General features: G+C 42.0%; 2 protein-coding genes across 2 annotated transcripts; one reads left to right on the forward strand and one right to left on the reverse strand.

Moving 5' to 3' along the window:
• Positions 1-264: 264 nt before the first annotated feature.
• Positions 265-3,184, forward strand: RBM48 (RNA binding motif protein 48). Its single transcript, XM_032180591.1, has 5 exons — positions 265-422; positions 631-861; positions 977-1,122; positions 1,870-2,396; positions 2,885-3,184. Exons 1-5 carry the CDS (start codon positions 265-267, stop codon positions 2,969-2,971), a joined length of 1,149 nt encoding a protein of 382 aa, XP_032036482.1. The 3' UTR covers positions 2,972-3,184.
• A 66-nt stretch (positions 3,185-3,250) lies between these two features.
• EFCAB1 (EF-hand calcium binding domain 1) lies at positions 3,251-10,071 on the reverse strand. The gene is made up of 6 exons (XM_032182048.1): positions 10,014-10,071; positions 9,605-9,760; positions 8,034-8,138; positions 6,418-6,569; positions 4,684-4,788; positions 3,251-3,368 (listed from the first exon to the last, which is right to left on the reverse strand). The coding sequence occupies exons 1-6, from the start codon at positions 10,069-10,071 to the stop codon at positions 3,318-3,320; spliced, it is 627 nt and encodes a 208-aa protein (XP_032037939.1). The 3' UTR covers positions 3,251-3,317.
• Between the last annotated feature and the right edge of the window lie 573 nt (positions 10,072-10,644).

Here is a 10,644-nt window from a genome sequence, read left to right on the forward strand (position 1 = left end):
ACCCGGCGCACTGCGCGGGGCTGCCTGCTGCGGCGGGCAGGGCCCTCCCCCCCCCGCCCCCGGGATAATGGTACGGCCAGCCGCCGGCCAATCGGGGCGCGGCGTGCGCGCGTTGCCTTCCTCTGATTGGCTCCTCCGTCGAGCGCCGCGGCTCCTATGGTCGGCGGCAAGTCCCGCCCTGGGGGAGGACCAACGAGAGGAGAGCGCCCGCTGTGCTCGCCGCCTGATTGGCTGCGCGCTTGGGCGGGCGGCTGAAGCGGCAAGATGGCGGCCGGCAGCGGCGCCGGTACCGGGCCCGGCCCGGGCGGCGAGAAGATGGCGGCGGCGGGGGGCGGCAGCGGCACCGGGCCCGGTACCGGTACCGGGCCGGGCGGCGCGTGCCGGCACCACGAGCAGCTGGCGGCCTGCGGCTCCCGCGCCAAGTACCGCGAGGGGCGGCGGCCGCGGGCCGTGAAGGTGGGGCCCGAACCGGGCCGGGGAGGCGGTGAGGGGGTGAGGCGGTGCCGCGGGCCTCCCCCGAGTCCTGAGTGACCGGACAAGGGTCAAAACGTTGTACAGGGGGATGGGCAGCGTCCTGACGGGATTTGGGGACATACATAAATCCCTTGAGTCACTATTTTTGCAGTAAAGCAACAATGTGAACGCTCTGCAATGCTCTTACTTCTTCCAGGTTTACACTATCAACCTGGAGTCTCGTTACTTGCTAATCCAAGGAGTCCCGGCCTTAGGTGTTATGAAGGAACTAGTGGAGCAATTCGCGTTATATGGTGCCATTGAGGAGTATCACGCTCTGGATGAATATCCAGCCGAGCAGTTTACTGAAGTTTATCTTATAAAATTCCAAAAAGTCCAGTGCGCAAGGTATGGTGTGGAGCAATATCTGCCTCTTGTTAATTTTTTTACCCCCTCTTCATTTAGATTCTAGAGAGTTGAAGTAAAATTCTCAGTTTTGCCAATACGGTTTAACTCACTCCAGGGTGGCCAAGAAAAAAATGGATGAACGAAGTTTCTTTGGGAGTTTGCTGCATGTGTGCTACGCTCCGGAATTTGAAACAGTCCAAGAAACTAGGGAGAAGTTGCAGGACAGAAGAAAGTACATAGCAAAAGCAACAAACCAAAGAGGTTTGTATTTCAGTTTCTTATAGAACTTTAATGTCTCATTTCAGTGGCGAGTGAGTTGTGGTAAAAGCAAAACTGCCCGTTAAAGGAAATGCTTTGTATTTAGCTTTTTTAAAAGATGCATTTAAAGTATGCTTGCAGCAGAATGGAGACATCTTTGAATTATTTCTAGGTATCCATCTTTGTGAAAGCAACTTTTGGGTTCTAGTTGATACAAAAAATAAAAAAATCCGTAAGCATAATGCATAAGCTTAAAATCTTGTTTCCTTCTTTTCTTTTGAAAATGTTATCAGAAATCTCAAGCAGTGCCAGAAAACTTAGGATCACTTTTCTACCCTTGTTCCAACTTTTTCAGGCATATCTAGAAATATTTTTTCTAAGGAAGGTGATAATACCAGAAGCTTTAAAAAAGGCAAAAAACCAAAAACCACGAACTTTTCTGGCTTGCATTTTGGCACTGGAAGAATGGGAAGAATGGGTTACGCAATTGTGCTGTGGAGTTCCCAAGCAGCACTAAAGACTGGGCAGGCTTAAAATAAGCCAAGTGCCAGGCACGGGCTTCTTCTTTCTTGTGCTTATGCATTTTGATATCATTGCAAGAGGTTATTTCTGAAGGTGCCACTTAAGAAAGAAGAATCACAGATTGTTTACAGGGAATGAAGTATCACTGCTATTGTTTGTGTTGTAATTAAATGCTGGAACTAATAGTGACCTAAAATAGTGAAGCTACTTTGTTTCTTTGTTTTAAAGATTGCTTTGTGTTAAAGAAGATTGAGGGGCCTAAGAAGACCGACCCTGCACACTGCCGTCAGTGGAGTACCTCAGGATCATGTGCAACTAGCGACTGGGATCCGTCCTGCTTTCCAGGTTCTCATGGGGTATCCCAGAACATGGGATGTCCTTCTGGGAGTCAGAATCAGAGCCTGTTGACACTCCCCCAGTATGACAGCCACTGTGCTGAAACTTCTGCGTACTGTGGTCAGAGCACATCGCTAACTCGAAACGTACCCCCAGGAGGGCACGGTCCTCCTGTGCCTTTAATTCGGCAAAGAACAGCTATAGCTGACAGTGGGATTGGCAGGTTTATGCCTCGTACAACTCACCTGCAGGAACGTAAGAGGAAGAGAGAAGAAAGTAACAAATTTGCCCTCATTGAAGCAAATACAGATAATACTGAAGTCATCATTGGCCCGCAGCTACCAGAAATACCTAAGGTGGATATGGATGATGATTCCTTGAATACTTCAGCCACGTTAATTCGAAATAAACTGAAAGAGGTATGGATTCTTAGAGTTCTGATTTCTCATTTTCAAACACAGACTTTTAAGAAGTCTATTTCTAAACTGTTTGCCAAAACACGTTGTCCCTATCCTTTCCCTTTTCTTCCCAAATACCCAAGTCCAAAAAGTGTAGCAAACCTTAAACTGGAACACCTCTGGTATCGAGAGGGATGATAAAATAACTATCACTGAGCATCTGAAATCAATTTGTATGTGTGGTTCAATGTGTTGGTTTTTTTTTTGGTTGTTTTTAAAGGTATTGCCAACACTTGGTATCTTCTGAGAGTTTTAGCTCTGCTGTGTTTAGTACTGCCTTTGGTGTTACTTTTCCCCCTTTTCTACAGGAAAAGTCAACACAAGTGTGATTCTAATAACATAGCCTCCCCGTACTCCAATATTAGAGACACAGCCTTACTCTAAAACTGGCATTATTAGAAAAGAATGTTTACAGTTTACTCGAAATCTTTTTTTTTTTCCCAATTTAGGTGGCAGAGTCTGTTTCAAGAACACCTGTGGAAAAGCCAGACAATAGTTCTGCCAAGCCACTTGTAAAGCAGAGAAGAAGAATATAGATACTGCTAGCAGCATCTTTCTACAGCCTTTTATAAAGGATATAATTTAAAATATTTTATTTTTTAATGTAAAAAAGTAACTTATATTGCATTTCCAAGCAATTCCCTATTAAAAACTGTATCAGTTTATATTTTCTGGAATGAATAAAGCAGTATGATACTGTAGCAATCTTTTCCTGTGTACCTCATAATAAAATAAATGTGGTCAGGCAGTTTAATATAAGCAAATTCTATTTATTCAATATTTTTTTACAATAAAGCAATATTGAAACCACTAGTTTTGCGTTGTTTTTATTTTTACTATACCGTGAAGAAGAGAATTCTTGTAACACTATTCCACGTGGTGTTACAGTTTACGATTTCCCTTGAAGGTTTTCTTTTCAAATGCCAAGCTGCCCTGTTATTTTTTTTTAATTAAAAAAGAGAATAAAAGAAATGTTTTCAGTTGATTAAAATTTCAAGCTTTCTTCATGTAATGCTTCTTTTCATTGGTTTGGGGGTATGTAAGAATACATAAATTGTCTTTTTATCTACAAAACTAGAGACCTAGTAAAAAGGCAACAGTTGGGTAGGGTGTAGAGCAGAAGATGCAAAGAGTGGAAGCAAGAATCAGGCTCAGTCTTCCACCTGTTGTCACGACTGGCCTGAACTTAATACCTGGTTTATCACCAACTTTGACAAAAAGTAAGTTATTTTTCTGTTCTAATTAGTGAACGTAAATTTGATTCAGAAGCTGTTTCTAAAGCTTCTCATTGGTGTAAAAAAGAAATCAAAGTACTGACTCTGGGTCACTAAAACTTGCCTGCCAGAAGGAATCTGGCACTTTGAACACAGCTGCTTTGCAGGTGACCTGAGATAACTCAGCATGCAGTCAGGGCTATGACTTCCTCCTGTCCAGCCTAGCTGGTAGGTGAGCTGGCAGGAAAGGAAAACACAGGTTTCCAGCAGATAAAAGCTTGCCTTGTTTTCAACAGTTTCACAGAACTTTTCTGTTTCTGTGAATTATTGCACGTATTTCAAAATCCTGTTTTCCATCTCTATGACTGTTGGTATTTAAAAATGTAATGCAGTTAAATAGGATAACGATAGATAAGTGAAAAAAATACTTCTATAGATTAGAAATGGTCTCATCGGTTTGACTTACTGAGTAAATAAGCATGTCCTAAATTACCATCTTATGGGGGGAAAAAAATCCTTAAATTGAAATAGATATATTGCTATATTTCATCCACCTGGGCTTAAGAATACCACTGCTGCAGTCTGAGATGACACCCCCAATACGCTTTTTTTCAAAAAGCTACCAGTCTCTCCCAAAACATTGATGGCAGTGGTGCCAGTAGCGCTGAAGAAAGAAAAATGAAACCTGCGTTCCTGAAGAGGTTTCAGATAAACTCTTCCAAGAGAATAGTCTCATTTTCTTAGCCTGGGAGGATGCTTACTGAGAATCACTCATTATGTTGTTGTCCCAGAAGACACAAGTGTCAAGTAACAGTGTGTGTTTTTTACATTCTCTGGTGCCAAAGTTTTACTGTATCAGGAAACATCTGTCCTGTGAAAGGCAGATGTGAACTCAGCACATGTGCATCTCACAGCTGAAGCATTTATCAGCTGAATTCAGCAGACCTCATGTAATGACAGTGAATACCATGATATGTACAGCTGCTTAATAGAGAAGTTATTTGCACATATTTTTAAACCCAAGGCTGGCGTACCTTTATGTCTGGCAGACATGGTCCAAAGGCTTCTAAGAGAAGATTATCATCTTTCACAGCTTTTTCAAAGTCCGCAAAAGAAAGCTTGCCATCATGATCATAGTCCTACAAAAGGAGAACTCTTTAGCAAAGGATGATTACTTGTAGTAATTTTCTTTTTGTTTAACTGATGTTTTATTCAAATGGATTATTTTTTTTTTCGAGTATATGCAAAAATTGATGTCCCACTGGGACATCAATCTCTGCTCAGACAAGATCTGTGTAATTAGCCTATACCTAAACCATAAAAGATGGAGCAAGCTCAACCATCTCTTATGGCTTTGCTAACAGAATTCCAGAGAAGGCAAAACTTCCAACACGGGAAGAGCTTGAACTGAGAATCTCACAGACAAATCTCAACCACAGATGCACTGGGATAAATAAAAGTAGGACACTTAAAAAGAGGTATATAGGAGGAGGATAAAATGTCCTGAACAGGACAGCCCGCCCCTGTCTGCTTAAAAGAAATGGAGAATTGCTTGAGTATGCTCTACGTTTCTACCATGAGCATGTCCTCTACAAATACCTTTAAGTATGAAAATCTATCACGGGACTGAATATATCCTTAATCACAATGCAGTTGTACCTACAGGCACTGGTCAATGAGCAGTTTTTTGTTCTTTGAGTGATGGATTCCACAAATGCCTTTCTTGTTATTTAATAATTAATTGTGTAGTTATTTGAGGTAGGCAGTAATATCCTACTAAGGTAACTGCCTAGCAGCCAAATCAGACCTGGACCTTCCAACATGTATCGGAGCTTTCTGAAGTTCTCATGGAAAAGCTGAAATAGGATTATGGACATGATTAGTTTATGGTATTTTCCTACTTGTATGAATATTTCATTAGGTCTAGAGGGTTATTCCTTGGGCTTGGACTTCTTGTAATCTACTTACCAACTACCCAGAATGTAGTGACATTCATTTTGGATGCAACCTGTAGGAAGCTGAGCATGTAGGTGCTCCAAAGATGAGTAATTGCTGTCATCTCATATTCTGCATGAGACAGACTCAGCACTGTCAAGAACTAAAGCTAAGAGGGACCTTTCAGCTGAGGCTGTCCAACAGGGGTGAGTGTGAGAAATGAAAAAATGGGGTTAAATAAAAGGATTTGGGATTGGAGATCTGGTTTTAAGCAAGATGTTTTGAACAACACCATTGGAGGGGAAGTTTTATTCTTTGTTTTGAAGAAAATGGTGAAATAGCCTCTGGCTGATTCAGATATCCTAGAGTAATCACAGGAAGACAGGTGCTATATGAATAACCCTTGACGTTACAATTGTAATAGAGTATATCAACTGAGCACAGACATTACATGCTCAATTGATAAAATACAAATGTAATTAATAATAATGTTACTAGAGATGCCTAATGCAGGAATAAATACAGATTATGCTTCTTAATTTTCTGTTTTTGATTGGGCTTTTCTTTTGACCATGCACATGTGCATGTGCAGTTACAAGTGCAAGTTTTTACATATCATTTATAATATGTTCACATAATAAATTAATTGTTTTGTGTGAGGACACTGGACTGGGACTCATTAGATTTGGATTATAATTCTAGCCTTCCTTACTAGACTTGTTTATCATAAGTACGTAATTTACTCCATGGCTCAGAATCCCACTGTAAAGCAGATAGGTCTTAAGGTCTGAATGGTTGAAGATGCTCAAGTATCACAATGAGAAAGTACTTGCCATTTTCTTCAGTGCTATGTCTACCAAGTCCTTAATTCCCTCATCAGGATCTTCTTCTGATGGCTGCTTGAGTAGGCTGTTTTTCAGCATCTGAAACATCTCCTCTCTTGAAATGTATCCATCACCATTCAGGTCATAAACCTCAAAACAGTCTTTTCAAAAGATAAATCAATTTAAAGTTCATACCAACTATATCACACATCATTAAAGCTGTTGCCTACAGACAGAAAACAGGAACTGTATGTATTACAGCATATATCTTGAGCATATACAATTTCTATATGAAATGTATGTATCACATGTGATACTGGTCTATTACTGCCTACTTACCCATTATAGTTAAAATCTATTTCTGCTCAGATATATAATAAATAACGTTTGGTTTGTAGAGACTGTACTAACTTACAGATCTTAACATCTCTAAGAGTAGTTTTTTAGAATATAAATGAGGTTTTGGTTTAGAAGTCTATCTTCCAGTGTATCCTACTTATTTCAGAAACTGGTTTGGAAAAGTACAGGGAAAAAATGAGTTGTACAGGCATGGAAAAAACAACTGAAGCATCTCTAAATGCAAAGAGAAAATCTCTACAATGGAATATTTCCTGTATGAGTATCTGCCTAATTTCTATTTTAATTGCTTCTGCCTCCTTAAAATCAGAAATCTAGGACCATAACAAATTTTACTATCCTTCACAAAACTTATTTAAAAAACAAACAAAAGTTTTTCAGTTTTGAGACACAGATTATTATTTTTTTTCCAGGCAAAGACTTTGTCTAAGGGCAAAAATTGTACTAGCATACACTTAGGACAAACAACACTGCGTACCACCACATGGCAGTGTATCCTAGAGTGCTTACAACAAGGCTGCATATTTTATAGCCTGTGGTTGTTCCTAGCGGGGTGACATCCCAGGCCACCTTCCAAAGCAATGCCTTATGATGACATTATCATAAGGCTGATGCTGCAGCCAGGGAACTATGGAAATAAATGCTGTCATCTTTTTTCTATTATACTTCCCTCCCACCTCCAGTCCTTTTTTTTTTTTTTTTTTTTTTTTTTTTTTTTAAATCTTAAAATTCTAGGGTTCTTGCATTTTTTTCCCTCTATCTTCTTTCTCCATCATTACTCTGGAAGTCCTCAAGACCATCTTGCAAACAGATTCACAGTTTTTCCATCTCTGCTTCCAAGCTGAAGAACTGCTAGAATTAATCCAACTGCTGCTGTGCCCCCCATTGGGCAAGTAAATGAATGCTGGCACAGATCTCAGCTGGCCTGAGGAGACTGTTACTCAGCCAACACCACCCTCGTCCTACATCTGTTTACTTCTGATTTTGTGTGTGAATACAAAAACATATATTCTCTCAAAACTATATAATAGAACAAGCTTTTCTTTGTCAGCAACAACATAAGGTTGCTGTTTACACAGAATAATCTCTGTCTCAGAGAAACTATTTCAGAACTCAGTTTTTATTGAGCTTGACAGAAGAAAACTCAAAACTCTTCAATTACTAAATTCTTTTTGAGTAGCTAACAAATTATAGTGGAAGTGATGTGTAATTTAATAGTCATAAATTCTATGATAACTACTAAATATTATCATGCAGATAAACCTTACATTTAATCCTTTCTTCCAATGTCCCCCGAAGAAATACTGATAAGCCTTCCACCCATTCCTCCACACTGATGCAGCTATCATTATCTCTATCGAAAGTGCGGAACACTGGGAAGTGTATTAGATACATTTTAAATTTATAATAATAGGAAAATACAAAGAAAGAAAGAAAAAAAAAAAAAACTTAAATTCAGTTAAAATATATAAAAACTTTTTTTTTTTTTTTAATGGTTTTCTGCTTTCAGCAAGGTACAAATACCCTTCTCAAATCTTTCTAAGCCATAACAATAAAGAGGATTTCACCACTCTGTCTACTGATCTTTCACTCCAGAATCCTGCTGGGATAATGTATTTTCTTTGATCTGTTACTTTACAGACTTTAATAACTACAGGAAGCATGCTTCCATGCAGACAAAACACAAATAAACCAATATGCCTTACATTAAGGCTTATTTGCATACAGAGGATTAATTACTCCTTTACATGGAGAGCCAACAGAACTGGAAAAAAAAACCTTCCTTTTGCAAACTGAAATCAACCCCTTGTAAGCATTAAAATATTAAGAATGTGTCCCTGTAGTGCATTTTCCAAGAAACATGATTTTTTGCATAAAATGGTGCTTTCATTTAAACACTCCCCTGTTAAAGAGCTGGAAAAAGTTGAACCAAGGGGTCTCTTTTGGAGACCTGAGATCAAAAAGAATGACAGTCTCATGCCTTCTTCACATCTTCTTCTGGACACCTATACATCAGAGATCATTCATCAACTGCAAATAAGGCCCTCATTTCATTAATCTCTGTGTTTTCAAGTATTTATCACTCTCATTGCCCTCTACTGCCTGACTAGTATCTCCAGCGTCGTTCAGAGCACCTCTGTTTCAGAAGTTATCCACGCTAGCGGAGTACTTTTCTGGGACTTCAATTCTAAGACAGAGCCATCCATCCACCAGCTGCAATGACTAACTCCTTGGTGGATCACAGCAGGAAAGAGGTGAATGACACCACGCTGCCCTCTTCTGTCACGACACTAATGGTGACTGTGCTATAAGCATCCAAATGCTAGCACCCCAGCTGCCTTTCTGGCAGATCTCCCTTGTACAAGAGCGTGAGCTATCCTAAACCACAGGAAAACTACTCTATGTACACTTAAGGTACATAGTGTACTTAAAGGTACACTTTACTCAGCAGCACTTGTACATGGCTCTTCATGGGTGTGATAGCACTATTTTGTCCAGGCATGCTCATTTGGTCTACCGTGTACTTTTTTCCCTTCTGTATGGGTTCTTCAGACCTTCTATCTCCCTGCTAACTAAACTCACACTGGGCAACTACTTGGAACTATTGTGGCAACAGCCCACATAAAACTTTTCTGTTGTCAACTTTGACAGTGATCAGTGGTGTTTTCTTGGCTATAGGGATCCGCTATTCTTGTAGGAATCAAAAACCAGATGGGAATTAGTTTAATATAACCTGCAAAGTCTTCAAGGGCACTGTTTTAGAGATCACTATTCAAAAACAGCTGCCCAAGGACTAAAAATGAAAGTTGTACAACCTTTTTGAGCCTACTGATCTCACCTCTGTCCATAACCATGTCATCCGTCATGCCGAACGTCCTGTGCAGGGTATCCCTGAACATGTTGCGATCGAAGCCGACTGCACCAAACCGGTCGCTGGACATGGTCACCAACGTGTCGAAGAGCTTGATGAGGCATTCCACCTCACTTTTATTAACTGCCGAGCCGAAACAAGAAAGCACATTTTATACCCTAAGCTGTTAAACGGCGGCGTGTCCAGGAAAGCCACAGCTCCCAGCCACCTCAGGCATCCACGGGGTGCTGGCGATGCTCAAACCGCCCCCAACCCGCCATTTGCTGCTCCTAAGGGATGGGAGCGCATAAAGTCACCAAGCGACCCTCGGGGGACTAGAAGCTAAGGGGGGACAACTGGGGGGCTGCCGAGGGGCAGCAAACGCCCCGACACTCACAGTGCCTGGCCGAGCGGCTCAGCGCCTCCACCTGCTGCTGCAGCCGCTTGGCGCTCATGGCGGCAGGCGCTCCCCTGGCAACGCGGGCGGGGCGGCCCTCGGCCCGACATGGCGGAGGGCTGGGCTTCGGCGCACGGCTGCGGGACCGCCTCAGCGCCTGTCTCCGCAGGACAGGGCGGCGAGGAAGGCTGGCAGCGCTGCCTCCAGCCGGCCAGGGTCGGCAGGGCCCGCGGGCGTCCAGCCCTCAGCACCGTAACCGCAGGGTCGGGGGCGCTGACAGGAGAAGGGGGGCGGCAGGAGGTGGCCGCGTTCCTCTCATCGCCTCCAGCCACCAGCCCCGCAGCGATGGTGTGGGTCAAGAGACACCAAAACGAAGCAGCTATCGACTTTCAGAATACGTGTGTTTTAATACTTCAAATATTTTAATACTGCACACTGGTATCATAGCCTGGGCTGCCTTCTCATAAAGCCGCACCTGCTGACCCCTTTCAATACAGGGCAACCTCCCCCCCCCATATTTTTCCCCACGGCTCAAACTTAAAATATTCATCCAGGTTGGCTGGTGCCATGCCATTTAAGCTTCATTTCTCTGCTCTCTACTGAAAAGGTTTAGATTTCAGGCCATGCCGAA

The sequence above is a fragment of the Aythya fuligula genome, chromosome 2 (genome assembly GCF_009819795.1).
Source record: "Aythya fuligula isolate bAytFul2 chromosome 2, bAytFul2.pri, whole genome shotgun sequence".
NCBI classification, from domain to species: Eukaryota; Metazoa; Chordata; class Aves; order Anseriformes; family Anatidae; genus Aythya; species Aythya fuligula.